The sequence below is a fragment of the Cynocephalus volans genome, chromosome 9 (assembly GCF_027409185.1).
Source record: "Cynocephalus volans isolate mCynVol1 chromosome 9, mCynVol1.pri, whole genome shotgun sequence".
Lineage (NCBI taxonomy): Eukaryota > Metazoa > Chordata > Mammalia > Dermoptera > Cynocephalidae > Cynocephalus > Cynocephalus volans.
The window spans coordinates 134,670,924-134,691,534 of NC_084468.1; the positions used below are offsets into that span (position 1 = coordinate 134,670,924).

A 20,611-nucleotide genomic window follows, 5' to 3' on the forward strand; every position below is an offset into this window, starting at 1 on the left:
TAGGCTCCCATAAGAACACAATTTTAGTGACTAGGGGAGAAAACTGTCCTCAGAGTATTGACAATTTTCAATATGCTTTCAAGGAATAAACCAATGCAAGGAAGAACCAAAAGTTTTTTTCTCATTAATGACATACTTGCTTATGCAGCATATTCAAGAAGAGTATGTAAATAAGTCTAGTTGTCCATGGGGTTTGTTTAGGAGACTACCAAAAGTAAAATTTGAAAGATATGCCAGGCAAAATTATAGAAGACTAAACTTATATTAACATTTAAAAATGGAATCTTAAAAATTGATTCTTATGCCTCTACTCTTTTCAATAGTTGAAGTTTAAGAAGACTTAAATGCAACTGTGACCTAGGGTAATGTTTGTACAAGTGTCTTATGTTTATAACGATCAAGAATTTAAAACTCTTTCAAAATAAAGCACTTGCACTAGTAAGAGTTTCTCCCTATTTATCATATAAAAAGATTTACATAAGTGGGTGACTGACATTTTAAGCAATGCAATAATAGGTGACTTTTAAAAATATTGTTGAAAAATAAAGTACTCTGGGAATGATCCTGAAGCAAAGTTTCAGAAATGGACAAAAAAGAAAAACATTTAGGCCCATTCCAGACGAAATCCTACTTTGTAGAAGAGCATCACTGCCTTGGCAATCAGCTTTATATTCTTCATGCCATACTTATGAAGGCAAATGACTTCATGATAAACAATATATCAAAAGTATACACACACATACATACAGACACATATATACATAAATGCATACACATCTATCCCTGCTACTGTTAGTACCCAGTCCACACTTGTTGTCTTATACATACAGCACAATAATTGTTATTCATGACTCAGAATCATGAGGAAAAACATTCAGTATGCTTTGTTTTTAAAAAGAAAATTATATATAACTATATAGGACAGACCTAAAAGTTCTGTTTACAATTTCATCTTTAAGGTAAAGGAAAGATAAAGCACCTGTCAAATCTAAGTACCAGAAGGTTCCCTGTAGAATATTACGACTTCTCCTTTTGGAAAAACATGTTTTGTCTAGCTTGCTTTTTTGTTTTTTAATTTAAAATGTAGCAGAAACCAGTGACAGCTTTGCATTGTTCAGCAAGGTTTAGTTTTGACTGAACTTCTTTTTTAAGTGAGATAATGCAAATTGACCTTAAGTACTAAACCCCCATTCCTCTAACTGAACCCTCAGAAAAAAATGAAGAGATATAAACTCCCTCTTTCGATATAATAACCTTGAGGGAATGAGATCAAGACTTGGTGAAAGAAGCTGGGGGAATGACACTATAATAGGTCTGAGCCTTACCAACAAAACAGGGCTGTAGTTGTTAGTAGTACAGCCATCTGGCTAAGATTCAAAGCTACTGCTTCAACATCTTGAGAGAGGGGTGGTAAAATGGATGAAAATCATAAGTTGATGACATTTCCTTCTCAGATCATACCAGCTAAATAAAATCTAACTAGTGGATGGGCTAGGGAAATTAGGGATAAACATGTTTTAGAAAGAGTTTATGTTTTACAAGCTGAAGCAAAAATGATTTAGCAATTCAAGTATTAATCCAAGTGTGTACGATACATCATTACAGGTCAAGTGGGTTAAAGGAGATGATGTTAAATCTGTTTGTATATTGCTTATAGGCTACATCAATGATTCACTGTAAAACTTAAAAATAAGCAAAAGGAGTAAGAGGATAAATACTGTAGCCATCATTTATTTTAACGTCTGTAAAACAAGTGAGCTATTAGTCAATATAAAATGTTCCTTTCTATAATATAGTTTAATTCATGAGTCTATTCTACATGGATATTCATGATTTCCATCTAATTTCCTAATGTTAAATTAAAAAACAGAATTAATTTGAGGCAACTTCCAGTAACTTATGCCTTGGAGTAGTAACACTTGGGAATATACAGCCCATGCCACTGGCTGCATTTTATAAATAAAAAGATTATTTATTACTTGATTTGCACAAATCATGTCTCACTTCAACCCTCTACACCTCACACAACCTACTGACCCCTGTCTGGGAGCAAAGTTTAGGAGACAATTTGATGTTAATGATTTTTCACAGTAACACAGTCAATTAACCTTCTTTCCATTTTTTATAAGATTGTGCCATTATCAGTCTTTCTATTTGTAATACCAACTGATACCTTCTGTAAAACAAAAATTAGTTCACTTTACTACTACACATCTGAAGATTAGTTTGCAGTAATACAAAGACTGTGAGAAAAGTTTCATTACACTTAAAATAGATATGTAAAGTTTTTCAGGTTAACAGTAGATTGAATATACTCACTTTTGTTGTCTTTGTATAGAACGGAGAGGAGAGTTGGTGAATGGGCAGGTCTGCAATACTACTGGAGTTTGTGACACTGTTACTATGTGTATGTTCATCTTCTCTGCTACTGTCATCAGACTGATCAAAATCATCACTCTCCTGGTCCATTTCCTCCTCTTCTTCATCCTCCTCATCTTGTTCACCGGTATGTTCTTCATCTTCCTCTTGTTCTTCTTGGTTTCCTGAGGAGTCCTCATCTACAGAAATAAATCGATTATTGTTTTCTTCCAATTGTCCTTGCTGGGAATCATTTTGATCTCCAGGTCTAGGTTCTGCTCCAACAACTTCACCATTCCTAGCAGTGTGCTCCTCCTCTTGTTGTCTTAGTTGCTGCTGCTGCTGCTGCTGCTGCTGCTGTTCCTCCTCTACCACACGATTCATCTGTTCCTCATCTACCTGGCTTGAGGAAGGGTTACCTCTCAGAGAGCCTCCAGTTCGTCGTCTTTTGCTGCCCACAGAGAGCAGTTCCTGATTCATTTCCAAAAGCCAGCTTGCTACTTCTTGGACCTTGGCTAGACTATCAGAAGATGCAAAGGTTTTCACATTCTGCAGGGAAAAATGGGGGAAAAAACAAGGTTTGTACGATCTACATTATCTCCGTTTTCATGTTACACGAGGAGTCTTCGAAAAGATCATGGAAGGATTCATATTATCTTTTAATTCAATTTTTTCACGAACTTTTTGAAGTATCCTCGTATGTCTACATTCTAAATATCATTAAAGATTCTAAAATGTTCCAACAAAGCAGACTTAAAAAGAGCCTATATGGTCAATCACTATTTTTGTTGCACTTATATAAGTAATTAGTCCAAGTTTAAGAAAACTAGACCTATTTTGCAAACAAACAAAAAGATTGTAAAAAGTATTTTATGCCATCAAGGCATTAAGATGTTCTTTACTAATCAATATACAAAGTTTAAATTGTAAAACTTATGAGACTTTATAAAGATACACAGAAAAACCATATAGTAAACAGCTTGATTTTAATCTTTTTAAAATAATTCTTAGTATGAAGCTTTATAGTTTTAGTTGCTTTCACCAATAAAACATAACTTAATCAATAAAACGATTTTAGATTTTAGATCAGTATTTCATGAACTATGTCCTGTATAAAATTTCCACAAATGTTAAGAAGTATATATCACAAAAAAACTATTTAGTGCTCAGTTAAGTTCAGGAAATGCTGAGGTAAAATAAATCAAATTAAAAAGGCTTTTTTACCCTGAGAATTTCCCAAAGTTCTTTGATCATAGAATCTTCCCTTCAGACACAGTTTTCTGACAGGTAACAAGTATATCATTATCATTTTCATTTTTCACAATGAATGTAAATTGACTGGACAGCAAATAAGCAAAAAATTAATTTTTTAAAAAGGAAAAGAGTTTATAAGTTCATACCCTCTGACCCAGTAACTCCACTTCTGGCAATCTATTCTAATGAAGTAATCCTAAAACAGAAAAAAAAAATTATACAGAGGATGCTCACTGCAGCTTTATCCATAAAAGCAAAAAATAAAGGTAAAAATAAATGTAAATAAAAATCAAAACCCAAAAGTTCAAGATAAAGAAATCCATGACATGGATATATTAGAATACAATGCTTAAAAATGATGTTCATGAAAAATTTGTTAAAACGTGGATGTTCATATTATGTTATATTATATTGGGGGGGAAATTATATGACCACAGTATGATTTTTAAACTGCATAAAGACCAGAAGACAATATTCCAAAATAAATTGCATTTTAGTCAGTGGTATTACAGATGCTTTAAATTTATTTCTTTTTACTATATTTCTCAAGTTTTATCTGATAAAAATTTTAAATTTTTAAATAAGCTCTAAAATTTTATCTGATATAGCATCTCTTCATAATGTTCATTCTTAAATTTCATCCTTTGCTGGTATCTATAGGGACATGTTTAAGGTTACATAAAATAATGCCACACATTATATACATAAAAAAAATTAAGGGCCGACCCCGTGGCTCACTTGGGAGAGTGCAGCGCTGGGAGCGCAGCGGTGCTCCTGCCGTGGGTTCGGATCCTATATAGGGATGGCCGGTGCGCTCACTGGCTGAGCGCTGTGTGGGCGACACCAAGCCAAGGGTTACGATCCCCTTACCGGTCACACACAAAAAAAAAAAGAAGAAGAAGAAAAAGAAAAAAAAATAAGCACCCATGATTTAAAACTTGGAACTGCCAGCCAGAAAAAGTTAATGAACGAAGTATTGTCAAAAGAATGTACATTTTTGCTTTTAAAACTCTAATTCTAATCTTAGAGAAAACTTTTTATGTGATTTAGAACACTGCATCATATAAAACACAAACAACAGCAAACAGAATCCTATATCCTAAAATTCAATGTAAAATTCAAGGATGCTCTTTTATTTCTTCTTACCAATAAGAGTACATCATGTCAAGACAGACCTGATACATAATTTATGTTTTTATTGATGACTAATGAGACTGAACTTGAGTTCAGTAAAATAAAATCTGATGACATATACTTTGACATAAAATTGCACAACTTCCTTGGCAATTGGACATGATGAGAATAGGAATGATTCAAGGTCAGGAATAATACTGATAAAAGAAAACCACAGAATTTTTAAATTGAAATGTTCTTCACTTCACAAACAAGGCAATCGAGGCTCAAAGAGTTTAAGTAAATTTCTCAAGATTGCTAGCTTCAAGCAAAGCAGGGACAAGAACTTGACATTCAACTGAGTCTTCTTTCATGCACCTTAGTCTACAATAATTACATAGGATAAAATCCTGAAGGAATATTATTCTCTGACATTGATACTGACCTTCTTTTCCAAAACCAGTATCATGACAGTGCTCAAAGATTATAACTCTAGAACAAATATTTATTGAGCACTCAATATGTTTCAGGTACATATTAATCTTCTGGAGGATAATGTTTAAAAATGCTTCTTCACATGTTAATCAATGTCTTTTAACCTTTTTTGACTGGAGCTCACAGTACAATTAGATTTTACATTACAATTCTGCATGCCTGTATTAAACATACCTGAAACAATGGTTTCAGAAAGAGGGAATTATGGAACATTTCTGATATCTAAAGTCTCTATAAATCATCACCCTTAATTAAGTAGTTGATTCTAATTATCCACTGTAATTGTGTTCTATGAAGTTGCTGCAACCACTGAATTCGCAAATACTGAACCACTGCTCCTAGGCAAAATATAGTTCCCACAAGCTTCTGGTCACAACATTTTCATAAACCTATCAACCCATAACCTTTTCTGCGTGTGTTTCTGTTAAAGACACCTTATTTAATATATATTGTTGATTTATTAACACTGAACTAACAGTCAACAGCACTATAACTCATCCCTGAATAAAGCTTACCTAACATACATTATTTTCTCCATCAGGCATATCACATTCTCCTTGCACTTAGAAACATTAGACAGCACTTCAGCACTATGCTTGGGGGCCATTTTAAACAGCACATTCACCAAAACAAAAATGGGGAAAATGTTTCACTACAGACCATGGAAAGGACACTTGTTTACAGTATAAAAGCTGAAACAAGAATGAAGACCGTCACCTTGTTGACTTCAACTGAAAATGCATGTCAGGTAGCTCAATGTTTTTGCCACTTTGTGCATACACATGTCCACAAATGACAGTGAAAGTGCCATAAGTATTGATTTGGGGATTATAAATAAATATTACTTAGTAGGTGAATTGGCAAATACAGCATCTGCAAATAATGAGGATAGACTGTACCTACTTTACCTAAATCCTCTAGACTGAGCACTGCTTGCAATGCAAAATTCACATAGCATTCTATGATACCAATGAAGAAGCCATATAGCATTACCTACCATAATGGTTTGGCTAAACTAACAAAGGATAAATAATCAGAGAAATTAAAATCTCCAATATAGATATTCATTACTAAATTTTTCAAATTAAAAATTCAGATAGCCCAAACAAAATAAAGTTGGACTTTGCATAAAGTAATTGCTGGAGAAAGAAAAGGGAGAAGGGACATTACTTTTCCTTTAGTAAGTGGAGAGAACGGCATTCTTCTGGCAGTGTCTTTTTGCGGTAGTGGTAAGTCCAAAGAGGTCCTGACCTAAGGGTACCTAAAAAAAGCACCTACACTCAGCTCCATCCCAGGATGAAGGAGAAGTATAGTAATAATTTTGCTCTAAAAAAATTTTAAAAATAAGGTTATTTAAAGAAAGCAGAGCTACTCCATGACCTTCCTCAAATTTACGACCATCCCTTGTTGGTTTAGTGGCACTTTAAGACCTAATTTCAGGGGTGGGTGGGTGGGTGGGTGGGTGGGTGTGTGTGTGTGTGTGTGTGTGTGTGTGTGTAACTACTTTCTCATAAACTTTTTAACTAGTTTCTCATAAACCTTGCTTTTCAAAACAACTTTGATAATTCAAAACTATATGAACTGCTTACTTTAGGATGCTTAAAGGAATAAAAGCAGGCATAGCACACATGTTGAAAAAATTAAGCCTGTGGAGCCTGTCTTTGATTGAACTACAGTTGAGAGCATGAAAGAAACATTTCAAGGCAAAGACTAACTTTGAAATCATAGTAGACACTGAGAAAAACCGTTTACACTAATAAAACAAGGGGTGATTTAAGCAAATTACCAAAGTCTCCAAATGACTGTGCAACACTAACATTTGTAGAAGTTACATGGCAGGTATGATCCATTAGGCTTGAGCTATAAAGTCATTTAAGAAGCTTTACAACATAGATGACAAGAAAATAAAGCAAACTGTACTGATCATCAGGAAGGGTAATTCCAAGCTTGGAATCACCTTCTGCAAACAGTTTAGGATTGTCACTAAATCCTAAAAGAGCCTCCCTAATCACTAGGAGTCTTCTGACCATGCTACTTACTAACACACACACTTGATTAACAGTAAGTACCTGGAATACATGATAAAGTGTTATATTTTATCATTCCACTACTCAAAACCCACGAAGTTTCCCATCCCAGAGTAAAAGCCAATGTCTTTTATGATCACCTGTTAGGCCACATATAATCTACACACATCCCAGCATTCTAACCTCATATCTTACTTTTTGACTTCATCTTTCTCAATTTGCTCCACCCTTTCTGTTCTTTCTCAAAGAGCAAGGTGTGCTGTAACATTAGAGCCTTTGCACTGGATATTCCTCTGCCTGAGTACTCTCCCCCACATATCTGCATGGTTCTTTCCACTACTTCCCCTTCAGGACTCTGTTCAAATGTCCCTTAATCAATGACACTTTCCTAATCATCCTATTTAAAACAGCAATACCTTCTGCACCATGTTCCCTTTTCCCTGATTTACTCTTCTCTATAGCACTATATAAAAGGACTAGAATAGTACCTGCTATATAGTAAGTGCCCATCTATCTATCCATCCATTTATTTAAGTATTATCGGCCTCCCCCCTCCAGAATTTAAGCTCCATGAGGAAAAGGATTTTTCTTTTTCACCACTATTATCTCTAACACCCACAAAAAATGCCTGTTCAGTAGATGCTCAAAATATTTGACTGAGCAAATGTTTATGAAATCTTTTTTTTAAGCCAGTCATGCTCTAAGCATGCTTTCGTCATCAAAGAAGAACTTCAAGCCAGGTCACAAATACAATATCAATTATTTTAAACATATTTTTTAAAGTTGTATTCTGTATTAAACAAGTGTGTAATACTTCTGAAACTGACAGGATATAAATCTTAATAGCTTAACATTTATGTGTAAATTATCTTCTAACTCATAAAAATCATTTTTTTAAATCAAATTTCTTGTTATTTTCAGCACAGGCTATAAAAAAACAATTATGTGGCTAAAAAAATTTAATATTTCAAAAACTTATTCTTGAGTAATTCTGGTTCCATATCTCCTATAGTGTAGTTAAGTGGAAGATCATCTATGTACCTTAAGGTGAAAATTTTTCAGAGACTAAAATTGGCTCAAGAGATCCTTAGTAACATAGATTAATAAAATCAACACAAAATGGTACCTTCATGTAAGCAAGTAATTCCTAAAGTTTTATGGATCTGAACTGAACAATTTAAATCCACAAGTCTAATCAGTCATACATATCTTTACTGGAAAGGATGCAAAAGACTACTTCCCAGTCTACATGACAATACCTAGCTTTTATGTTACTTAACTTACAATACATGTTTTTGTTTTGGCCAGATTGAATTCCTCATTCCCATTTACTAAACTAACCTTGTGATCTGGGCGTACTCCATTATAACTAAATTTTAAACTGGCTGTTAAATCCCAGTGGATCTTTTGTTATTTTTGTAGATTTTTACACTGTTGGACACTCAATCCCTCTTCTTTACAACTCTCTTGTCCCTTAATTTCCCTTGGTATCATCCCTCAGTGCATCCTTCAGGCAGGATTGTTGCTGCTCTCGGTTGCCAGCTCCTCCCTTATCTGCAGTTTCTTTGAAACTCAGGATTTCAACTATCTCATAGAAACTAATGACTCCCAATTCTTTTATCTCCAATCAGACTCCTCTACTGGGCCTATTAGTTTTATGAAGGTGTCTCACAGATATTCCAAATTCCTTATTTTAAAACCCAAAGTTCTATTTCTCCCCTACACACCTGAGGCCCAAATTTGTTTTTAGATCATCCTACTATTTTCTCTATGTCAGTGAACGAAACTGTAATATAGCCAGTTGCAGATATAAGAAACCAGGATGGCTCTTCTTCCTCCTTCTCTCCCTCAACAATTTAGCCCTAAAGTCATTAAGTGGAGCTAAGCAAGTTAGGCATATAGGTGAGAGGCAGGATGGTAGTCCAAAACTGAGAAATCTGTCCAAACAAAGTGAGCAGAGCTTCTGTATACGGGAGAAAGAGAGGTAGACCTTTGAGTAAGAGTGTCAAAACTTGACTCTGACAAGGATGAAGAGTGATCCTACTAGTCAAAGGCAGAGCAGAGTGAGAACATTGTATAGGTGGGAATGTCAAATGTGACAAGGGTAAGAAAGATGCCCACAAAGGGTAAGGGTGTCCAAGCCTGAATGGGATATAGAGGGTGCAGTGGCCATCGTGTTACCCCACTCAGATATACCTTCAACGTAACCTACTATGGGGAGCAGAGCTGCTTGACAGTCTCTATCTCATCTTGGAATCCATGGCAACCTTCATACCTAACCATGTGGTTCTGGGGCTCTCCCAGCAAACTCCTGAGAGTACTAGAAATGGCACTGCTCCAACAAGCAACTCTGGAGGGGAAAGAAGTAGGGTGGGGAAGTCTGCATATCAAATCTTATCTTGATATCTGTTTCTCCAAGGACCCAAACTTACACAGAAAATATCTATGTAGAGGTACTGCTGTTAAAAACTCTTGGACAAAACTTTAAAAGCTCTGAAAATTCTACAAAATGGTTAACTTCATTAAACAAAAGTCATTCCACTCAAGAAGGGGTAACATCTCCTACCACACAAAGAAATCCAGTGGCTTAGCAAAGAAAAAGTTCTCAACAAGGTATATGAGCTGAAAGAGGTCCTTTTAAGAAAACAGTAGGCTAGATTTTGTTAATACTTTGAAGATGAAGAATGGGTGCAGAAACTATCCCTATGGAGTATTTATTTTTCAGTCTGTAAGCTGTGAAAAAAAATTGTGTTTTTTGTTTTGTTTTGTTTTTACTTCAAAGAACAAGATTCTTGGATTTAAAAAGAAAATGAGCTTTTCGAAAACATCATGTTACAAAAGGAAATCTTGAAATGTCTACACTGCTGCTTGGGCTTGAAAGTGAAGAGGATATCACCAAGTCTCAAGTCTTATTGGAAACTAACTGGAGAAAGCTGCAGAACAAAACTGAACAGATTTTCCTTCCCTTTCAACACAAGTGTATAACTGGGCAAGGGATCCTTTTTCTGAATCTTCTGACTGTGAAAATTTGACTTGGGGGAAAAAAAGGAAGAAGAGCTGCAGTCTCATACATTCAAGACAAGTTTTAATGATCTTTCCCAGACAAGTTCTAGGTTTCTGTGAAGAAAAGAGTATCTTGCTACTTACACTTATAGGAAAACAATAAACATAATGCTGCATTTCCCAGCTACTCATACATATGAACAATCTTTTTCTTATTCAACAAACATCAAGAATAAGCTCAGAAATGGTCTCATTTCAGCTGAAAACAAAATTTGCATGACTTGCTTATCTCATGTTTGACCTGGAATTGAAATTTATGCAGCAAGAAACAAGAGATAAATTCAATTTTTATTTTTAAGATTGAAAAATAACACTTTTTATTACATATATAAGCTTATAAAAGATGTAATCTTCTAACTGCTAGGCCTATATTTGAGCCTGATCATATCGCTGAGTAAGGAAATGTTTTTTCAAAGTCTTGTATAAAATTCTGTCTAAGCCATATTTCCATTCATATTGCTTTGGCTTATGGTTTTAGTAGCTCAACTATTCAACACTGTCAATAAATTTTCATGTTGTAAATAATATTAATTAAAATCAATTTACAACCCTTATTTAAATTAAATCTGCTGAGCCTACATTAAAAAAAAAATTAAGACCCATTTTGGCTTAAGCTAGTTAGTTAAACAAAATTTATTATGTTTCTTATTATTTTGTAAAATTTATTAAAAGATAAGAGATTAATTTCAAGGAAAATAAGATAAGCTTAACTACCAGGGGGCTGTATTTTACCCACAAGAAAAGTTGGCTTAAATGGCATTTTTAGTTTTAAGTATGGCGTGAAAATTACTCTTGCACATACCATATCACATTTGGATTTCTTATAGCAGAAATTTGTGGTAAGGCCTACTTGCATAAGGTAAAAAAGTAGTACAGTTATAAAAAAAAAGAAAAGAAAAAAATGAGGAGTTTCCTCTACTGCTCTAATAACTTGAATGAGAGCTGACATCCTTTGTGGGGAGGAGGAACCACAAAAAAAGAGGAGAGGAGGAACCACAAAAAAAGAGGAAGCTAATAGGTTCACCAATATAAACAGATCCACAGAAAAAGAGCATTCTCTACTCAGAAGAGCGCTGACAATTATCAATGAATTATATATCTACAACTTACTGATCAAGTTAATGTACCATGAACTGTAGAAGTAACCATTTTTGTGTCAGAATTTCCAAGATTTGGAAATTATTTTAAGTGTTCCTCCAGTGTAAAAAGATTGAGAAAGGATGAAAGTGAACATTGTTTAATGGGACAAATTGAAAGTATGACTACCTAATACAAAGCCACGAGAGTAACGAAGTATCACTTCTTTGATATACCTGCCAAGGATGCAAAACCTGAATTCACTAATGAGGAAACATTACACAATCGCAAATTAAGGGTCATTGTACAAAATAACTGGCCTATAATCTTCAAAAGTGCTAAAGCAATGAAAGTAAAGAAAAGATCAAGGAACTATTCTGGATACATGATAACTAAATGCAAGACATAATTATTTATTTATTTATTTGTTTGTTTGTTTGTTTTTAAAGGCTGCACTCTAACCAGCTGAGCTAACTGGCCAGCCCCTGTAAGACACAATTCTGAATGGAATCTTTTTGTCATATGAGACACACATAACACAGTATATTCAGACAACTCAGGAAACTCAAACAGGGTTGAAAAACAGTCTAACATTTCATTGTCAACATCCTTATTTAATGGTTATATTGTGCTTATGCAGGAAAATGTCTTTGTAAGAAACACATACTCAAGTGTTTGGAGATGGTGGTGCATCATGTTGGCAACTTATTATCAAATGGTCTGGGGCAAAATAAATTCTTAGTACTGTACTTAGAACTTTTCTGAAAGTCAAAAAAAAAAAAACAACTCTGAAGCACAAACACACAAGCTATTCCCATCCTGGTCCCATCCTCTCTATTCATACACACCAATTTGTCTGAAACTGTACATTAATCAACAATATTATTTGTCTCCCAATATATGATCCTATATGTCTGTATCTTTGCAAATGATGTTTCCTTCTTGTAACCTCTTTGACATATTTCTTTGCCCACCTTTTACAAACTTTACTGGCAAAGTAAGTCAACTTTCCTCCCTCTTATATTCCTTTGTGTCACAGAATACTGAAATTAGCCAGCCCAGATCTTGAATACAAGGGCCTCCTCCTTCCCCTTGCAAAAAGGGCAGAAAATAGTGGAAGAACATTCAGGAGAAAAGTGGGGAAACACAGACAGTAAGAGAAGGTAATGCAGTAACTATCAGTTAACAAAGGGTAAGCTAAAGAAGCGGGGAAACACAGACAGTAAGAGAAAGTAATGCAGTAACTATCAGTTGACAAAGGGTAGGCTAAAGCACAGAGAATAGATTTGATTAAGATATTGTGGATTACCTTTTTATATACATTTAGGAAGTAGATGGCTAGAAAAGTGAACATATTTGCTATTACAAATGTCTCACACTCCAATTCCATGAAGAAACCAAGAACTACTTTTGCTTTTTTCCCTCTTTTTGATGTTAACTGACACCACATATCAAGTGTGTATTCCAATGCGGAGCTTTAAAATGCAGGGATACACCCATGTATTTACATAGACAATAAATAAGAGGATATTTTCCACACTCAGGAAGTAATACTCAGCTGTCCATCATATCACACTATTACTGTCCACATACTCTATTACTTCCTGTAATTTCTAAAAACATTAATCAACAAATACATGTAAAATTCATAGGATAATTTTCCCATTTCCTAGAAAATATTCAGTAACATTTCCTGCAGACTGTAAACTAAAAAGCATCATAAATACAGATTTTTAAAACATGAAAATGTAAGTGTCTTTCATAAATTGTTATAGATATTTCTATTTCTTTGTGGTAGTTCGACTAAAGTGTACTTTTGAAAAAAACCTTGCGATTGAGCAAACAGATCCCTACTACAGGTCTCTTAGGTACAGCACTGCTGTCACCATGACTTCAGTGTTTGCATATGAAAGGTGAAATCTGCCCGGAAAAGAGCAAACAATCACAGAAGTCATTCATGTATTTATTCAGTCATTCATCACATTTTAATTGAATGAAAAAGTGGGTAAAAGACAAACAGTTGACTAAAGAAGATACTGATATATACATGAAAAGTGCTCAATAACATCAGCCATTAGGGAGATGTGAATTAAAACCACAACAAGATACTACTTCCCATCCACAAGAATTGCCAAAATTAAAAGAAACCATACACCACCAAACGTTGGTGAAAAACAGGAAGCAATTCAAACTCTTGTACATGGTTGCTGGGAATGTAAAATGGTACCACCACTGTAGAAAATCATTTGACAATTTCTTACAAAAATACACATTCATCCTATGAGCTAGCACGTACACTCCTAGGTATTTATCCATGAGAAATGTCCACAAATAGGCTGATAAGAGAATGCTTATAGCACCTATATTAAGAATAGCCAAAAACTGAAAACAACTCAAATGCTCATCAAGGGAAGAATGTATAAATAAACTGAGTTATATTCATAGAACAGAATAATACACAGAAATTTAAAAAATAATGAATTTCTGATCATGCAACATTGATGTCACAAACAGTATGTTGAATGAAAGAAGGAGACATAAAAAATAACACTGCATGATTCCATTTATATGAGGTTTAAAAATCCACAAAACTAATCTATAGTGATAGAAATCACAAAAGTAGCTGCCTAAATATGGTGGGAGTTGACAGAAATGGGGCATGAGGTAACCTTCTGGAGTGATACAGATATTCTATATCTTGATTAAGGTGGTGGGTACATAGGTATACAAGTTTTTCAAAACTCATCTGTGCGTTCCACTTCACATAAAAGGTTTATAAATTTGAAAAATATATACTAATTGAATACAATGCAAAAACTTTTCTGCCTTCTTAGACTCTCACTGTAAGCTTGTTACATGTTGAAGAAGCAAGGCCTTGAGTCTTCTTTTCTCCAGTCTCATTAGCTCCCCAGACTAATACCATATATGATCACATCAGAGAGCCAGGATAAAAGCCCTGATTTTTCCATTTCAACATGCAAGGTTACAGTTTTCCCAGAGTCCACAACTCCTGATATTAAGGAGTCAGCACACAGTTCACTGTGAAATGTTCCCAAAGAGGTAGAGAGAATTTTGACTAAAAAATATGATAGGGCCATACAAGCAACTATGCTAAAAGGAACAACACTTTGAAGCCACTACCCTAAAAAGTCAATGCCTATAGGACAAGACAAAACCAGAATCTGTTAAATTTCAGAAATAACTCAGCATCTTTATGAAAAGCCTTGACACACTCACAATGAAGACTCTGAAGAATAGCAAGTACTGATTCAAATCCTTTTAGATGTGAACTCCATTCTGCCTCACTATCATTTTACAGGAAGGTTTTGAACTTCAGAATAAGCCTACCACTATAATACAGAAAACTTGTTGTCTCTAGAAAACTCGTGATTCTGTTTTATATTTAAATTAGATTCCCATCTTAGTAATTATAATTTTAGCATGGTAACTATTTATTGTAGACCACAAGGGAAAAAATGTCTTCTTGTTATTCACTTTTTAAATTTAGAAATCTTATTCTCTTTTACTACTACTGCTTGATGCCCTCTTGCCTGAATTCCTGGGAGGCTTTGTATGGTACGTATACAATTAGAACTCAGGTAAATTCATGCTGTTTTTACTTCATCTCCATCCCATTTCAAAAACTCCTGTTTGGATTTCTTTTCTTGCTCTCTGAGTCAAAACAATACCTCACTCAGATGAATATGCCAGACAATCACTATTCACAGATAAACACTCAGAAACAATCATTCCACCTTCCTCTTCAAATTCTTGGCAGGAAGGTTGAGCAGATATATTGAGGAAGATACTGCCTGACTGCATGGAACATAGTGTGGTTTCAGAAAACGTGTACTTGAATTGAAAAAGAAAAATATTTAAACTCTAACATGTGCCAGGCACTGGGGATACAACAGTGACCGAAGGCATAAGCCCTGTATCCAAAACAAATACTGTAAAGTGTAGTGGCTATAAAAATAATGTTTAAAATTTTAAGAAAAACACCCTCCCTAGTCAGAGCTTTGTAAGACATATAAATAAGAAAAATTCTAAAAGATAGACAGACAGATGAATTTAGTAGAAAACAGGCAAAATGAACTTCATTTTAGCTTGGTTCCATCTCTGCCCACCAATGTTCCCCTCTGTCAATACTACGGTGACTGAAAAAGCAAAAACCACCATCACCACCAAGAAAATTTTAAAAACCAAAAACATTTAAAACATGAATTCTAACACCCAGAAACATTATAATCCACTTAAAACTGTTCTTTTTTTCCTTTTTAGTACAGACTGAGAGCTATTATTTTTTATATGGTAAGAAATAAAATGATTTTCTTACAAAGATCTTCTCTATTTATGTAGAAATAAAGCAACACTGTCATAATGATTAAATCAGTAAACTAGATCCCTTATATAATGATATGTAATTTTTCACACAAGAAATTTTTAAAATTTTTCAGGTTATAGAACAGTATTTCTGGAAAAACCTAACAAGGCAGTAGTTGTAAAACACTCTCAAACCTCAAAACACCCTCAATTTCAGTACAAACAATGCTGTGTTGTACACTCAACCTAAAACTAAGAGGAAGCATTGTGGATTGGTCACAACTCGAATTCCTTATCACAATGAGGACTGCTTAAGGATTTTACCACTAAACAACTATTCAAATAACTAGAAGATAATAATGGTGGTCACTGCTCTCCAAAACCACTGATTTTTAGATTTATTGAAAGGAACATTTCTTAGATCTTCAAGTTTCTGGATAGCTTCCCTTCATTCTGAAGTTATTCCTCTTGCCTGTACAAAATTAGGGTGCTAACTCAAAATAATAATAATAAAGGAAAACCACGAAAATATGCCTTCTTTTTTCTACATCAGTTCAGCTACTCAAAATATAGAAACCAAAATGTCAGCAGAAATCTTAAAGATCTGAAGCCTGTTTTATATACAAATTAGTAAAGATATTTCCCCTGCTTTCATTTAATCAGCAAACATTTACAAAGTGCCCACTACAGACCAACACTATGCTAGGTACTGCATATTCAGAACTCTGAGATCATTATTCTCAGTTTACAAAACAGGAAATGAGCTTGGGTTAAGGTCATTTGCCCAAAGATTTATATTTAGTAAGATTCAGTACCATGTGTAAAACTCAGATATGCCTGAGCCAAGATTCATGCTCATTCCACTAGACTAAGCTGTCTTCCAGCATGGCATAATAACTATCTTGCAGTTGCAAGAGAAAACAAAAGGCACAGGTGACAGTGACATAATACCATTATAACTACCTTTCACATAAAAGCCCCTTCTTAAGATAGCGACCACTCTCTTTTTGTCAGATCCCTAACGTCGTTTTTCCTTCACTCAGGGGCAAGAACAGTGGGTCCTATCCCTTGCAAAAAAAAAAAAAAAAAGAAAGAAAGAAAGAAGAGAAAAGAAAAAGAAAAGTTTTTAGGCTTTCTCCAGCAAAGTAAAAGAAATCAAATGAGATTTGCCCTAGGCCTACTTCACAACTAGAGGGTCTCTGTAATTTGTACCAGCACTCCACTTTCCCACATCCAAAAACTCAGGCACACACTCTAATTGCTTTTGCTTAGTAGTTACAAAGTGCTATTAAAGCTATATGTAAATCTCTTAAGTGCCACTCTATATTTATATTTGATTACAAGTATTGACAGTCTGAATTGATAAGACTGTAAGCAAAACAACAAAATCAAATTCTACAGACTTTAACTCAAATAATCTCTCCGACTTTGTCATGTTGCTTACTAATGAATTCTCAACATAACCACAAAATAATAATTTTCTCTTACTGAATCTTACTTTGTGTCAGGCCTTGTTAAATGTTTTGCGTATGAATCGTAATTTCATTCTTACAATAAACCTATGATAAAGATTTTATATTATAGATGAAGAAATGAAGTTTAGAGCCTATACCACACTGCCTTTCAAGTACTATCCCTCTGATATAAAGTAATTGTCCCTCTGAACATCTCTTTCTGAATCCCATTCCCAGGTCAGTGGAAATCACACAGTACTGTGGTGAAAGATAAACCAGTAAAGCTAAATGGTAAGAACAAGGAATATTGGTTTTCAAGATGGCGGCGGCTGCGGCAGCTGACGCGGAGTAGCTGAGGTGGAAAAGGTGGCCAATGGGCCTCAGGCAGCCGGGAAACTTGTGGACCTTCCTCTCGCCATCTCTTAAGGGAGGACTGCTGCTGCTGGCCAGTCGTGGGGGGTGACCGCCACTTTGCCCCCGGCAGGTGAGGCTGCCTCATTTACAGGCAACAGCTTTGAAATGTGGAGCAGGAAAAGAACTGTTTCTTAGCTGCAAAAGCGAGTCTCGAAACAGGGAACACGGCGCCAGGGCTGCTGTGGATGCAGACAGGACCCTGGAGGCCGGGGCCGCGCTGAAGGCGGCCAGCTGCCCTATTCAGGATTTGAGGTTTCAGGCCGGCATTAAAGAAGATTCCTGGGAGCGCCCGAGCCGCACCGCGACTGAACAGCCCGAGGCAGCAGCGGCCGAGAACTGGGAAAGGCGGCAAACCAGAGACAGAGCGAGCGCCCGACCTGGCACAGCACTGTGAGTGACCCCTGGCACAGCTCTGTTCAGGGGGGTGGATGCCCACGTGGCTCCCGCCTGCACCACCAGGCCACTCACCGCCAGGTGCTGCCTCCATTTTCCCAGGTGCGGGCAGCTCCGCCCTGCTCGGCCATCACTGAGCCCTCCCACTTGCATGGCCTGGCGCGGGGCTTTCCGGAGCCTGCAGACCGGCCTCCACTCCCACTCCCTCTGCGGTTCTCTGGCGGGGCTGGTGGCGGGGGGCGTCCCCGGCCAGTCTCGGGAGAGCAAGGAAGTACGGGCGGGCCGACTGTCACTCCACCACACCCTGGACTCCAGCCCCAGGTAAACTCCCTGTTACTGGGAGGCAGATACCATCTCTGCGGCCACCAGTTTGGAAAAAAGCCTAACGAATTTCTGGTTGGGAATAGTGTGGTAGGAGAGTTCCCAGGTCGCTTGAACCTGCCGGAGACCAGGCTGCAGGTGGGCGCTAGACTCGGTTTATACTGGGGGGATACAAAGGTGAACAAGACCCGAGAAAGATCTACATAGTGCTACAAAGGCACCCAGAGAGACCGGTCGTCTGTGCCCAGCAGAAACCTGGTAGACTTCCTGGGCGAGGCGGTGCCGAGCAGGGTCTTGAAGGCCCAGCTGATAGACGAGGGGCGCAGAAGACACGCCCCAGCCCAGCACAGTGCGCACAGAGTGGGGAGACGTGCGGCCAGGGAGGCGGAGACTCGACAGAAACCACACACCCGGTGGGGTCGCCACTGCACGATCTAACAGCCTGGGCCAGAGCACACGGAACAGGGAGAAGTCCTGCACAGGAAGTGAAAGCTCAACAGAGATCACACACCCTGTGGTACGTGATCCACCAGCCCAGCAGAGTCCAAGCTGACTAGAAAGGTGGCTCCCCAGAGAAGCCCAAGACCCGAGGCAACCACACACACAAGGCACTAGAGGCCAACTGAGCAGTCACGGAGGGAGCCATACGAAATTGGCAACCACAGCAACATCCTAGTTAGTCATTAGTCTTAAACCGGTGGACTGTGAAACCCCCTGCCACAATGAATAAACACCAAAAAAAAGACACCAGAAATACAAAAAATCAAGAAAGTACACCACCAAAAGTTAATAAATCTCAAACTCTAGATCCTATAGAACAAGAAGCCCTTGAAATAACTGATAAGGAATTTCGAGTGATAATTCTAAGGAAACTGAATGAGATACAAGAAAACTCAGCTAGACATCATGATGAAATGAGGAAAAGTATACAGGATCTGAAAGAGGAAATGTACAAGGAAATCAATGTCCTGAAAAAAAATGTAGCAGAACTTGCTGAACTGAAGAAGTTATTCAACGAAATAAAAAAAACAACGGAGAGTTTAACCAGCAGGCTTGTCGAAGTTGAAGAGAGAACCTCTGAACTTGAAGATGGGCTGTTTGAAATAACACAAGCAGACAAAAAGAAAGAAAAAAGAATCAAGGACATTGAAGAAAATCTGAGAGAGATATCAGACAACCATAAGCGATCAAATATCCGAGTCATGGGTATTCCAGAAGGGGAGGAAAATGGAGATTCCATTGAAAACATATTCAACAAAATAGTGGCAGAAAACTTCCCAGGTATAGGAAAAATCACAGATCTTCAGATCCAGGAGGCTCAACGATCTCCAAATGTATTCAACCCAAAAAGACCTTCTCCAAGACATGTCATAGTCAAATTGGCAAAACTCAGAGACAAAGAGAGAATCTTAAAAGCTGCAAGAGAGAAGCGTCAAATCACCTATAAGGGAGCCCCAATCAGGTTAACATCAGACTTTTCATCACAAACCCTAAAAGCTAGAAAGGAATGGGATGATATTTTCAAAATACTAAAAGACAAAGATTGCCAGCCAAGAATACTCTACCCTGCAAGGCTATCCTTCCGAAATGAGGGGCAAATAGTATATTTCTCGGACAAACAAAAACTGCGGGAGTTCACTACCACACGACCACCCTTACAAGAAATCCTCAAGGGAGTACTGGGTTTGGTTCCTGAAAAATAACTACCACTGCCATAAAAACCCAAGAAAAATCTAAACCCGCTAGTATAATAAAATTGGCATTCATGAAGAGAAAACAAGCTAACAAAAAAACGATCTACAACCTAAGGAACCAACAAACACAGAAAACAAACAGTAAATCAGAAAGCAAGGAACAAAAGACACCTAAGACAACCAAACAACCAATAAAATGCTAGGAATAAATCAACACCTTTCAATAACAACTCAATGTAAAAGGCTTAAATTCCCCAATTAAAAGACACAGACTGGCTGACTGGATCAAAAAGCAGGACCCAACTATATGCTGCCTACAAGAGACCCACCTCACCCATAAAGATTCACACAGACTAAGAGTGAAAGGATGGAAAAAGATTTACCATGCAAACAGAAAAGAAAAACGAGCTGGAGTAGCTATTCTTATATCTGACAAAATAGACTTTAAACTAAAAACCATAAAAAGAGACAATGAGGGACACTACTTAATGATAAAAGGACTGATCCATCAAGAAGACATAACAATCATAAATATGTATGCACCCAATGTTGGAGCAGCCAGATTTATAAAACAAACTCTATTAGACCTAAAGAAGGAAATAGACACTAATACCATAATAGCAGG

General features: G+C 36.6%; 1 protein-coding gene across 1 annotated transcript in view; it reads right to left on the minus strand.

The window, feature by feature from the left end:
• FBXW7 (F-box and WD repeat domain containing 7) overlaps positions 1 to 20,611 on the minus strand; it is a 228,258-nt gene that overhangs the window by 86,874 nt on the left and 120,773 nt on the right. Inside the window, exon 2 of the mRNA XM_063108224.1 lies at positions 2,320 to 2,907. Within this exon, the coding sequence (XP_062964294.1) occupies positions 2,320 to 2,838 (519 nt within the window). The 5' untranslated portion in view covers positions 2,839 to 2,907. The remainder of the gene's footprint in view (positions 1 to 2,319; positions 2,908 to 20,611) is intronic.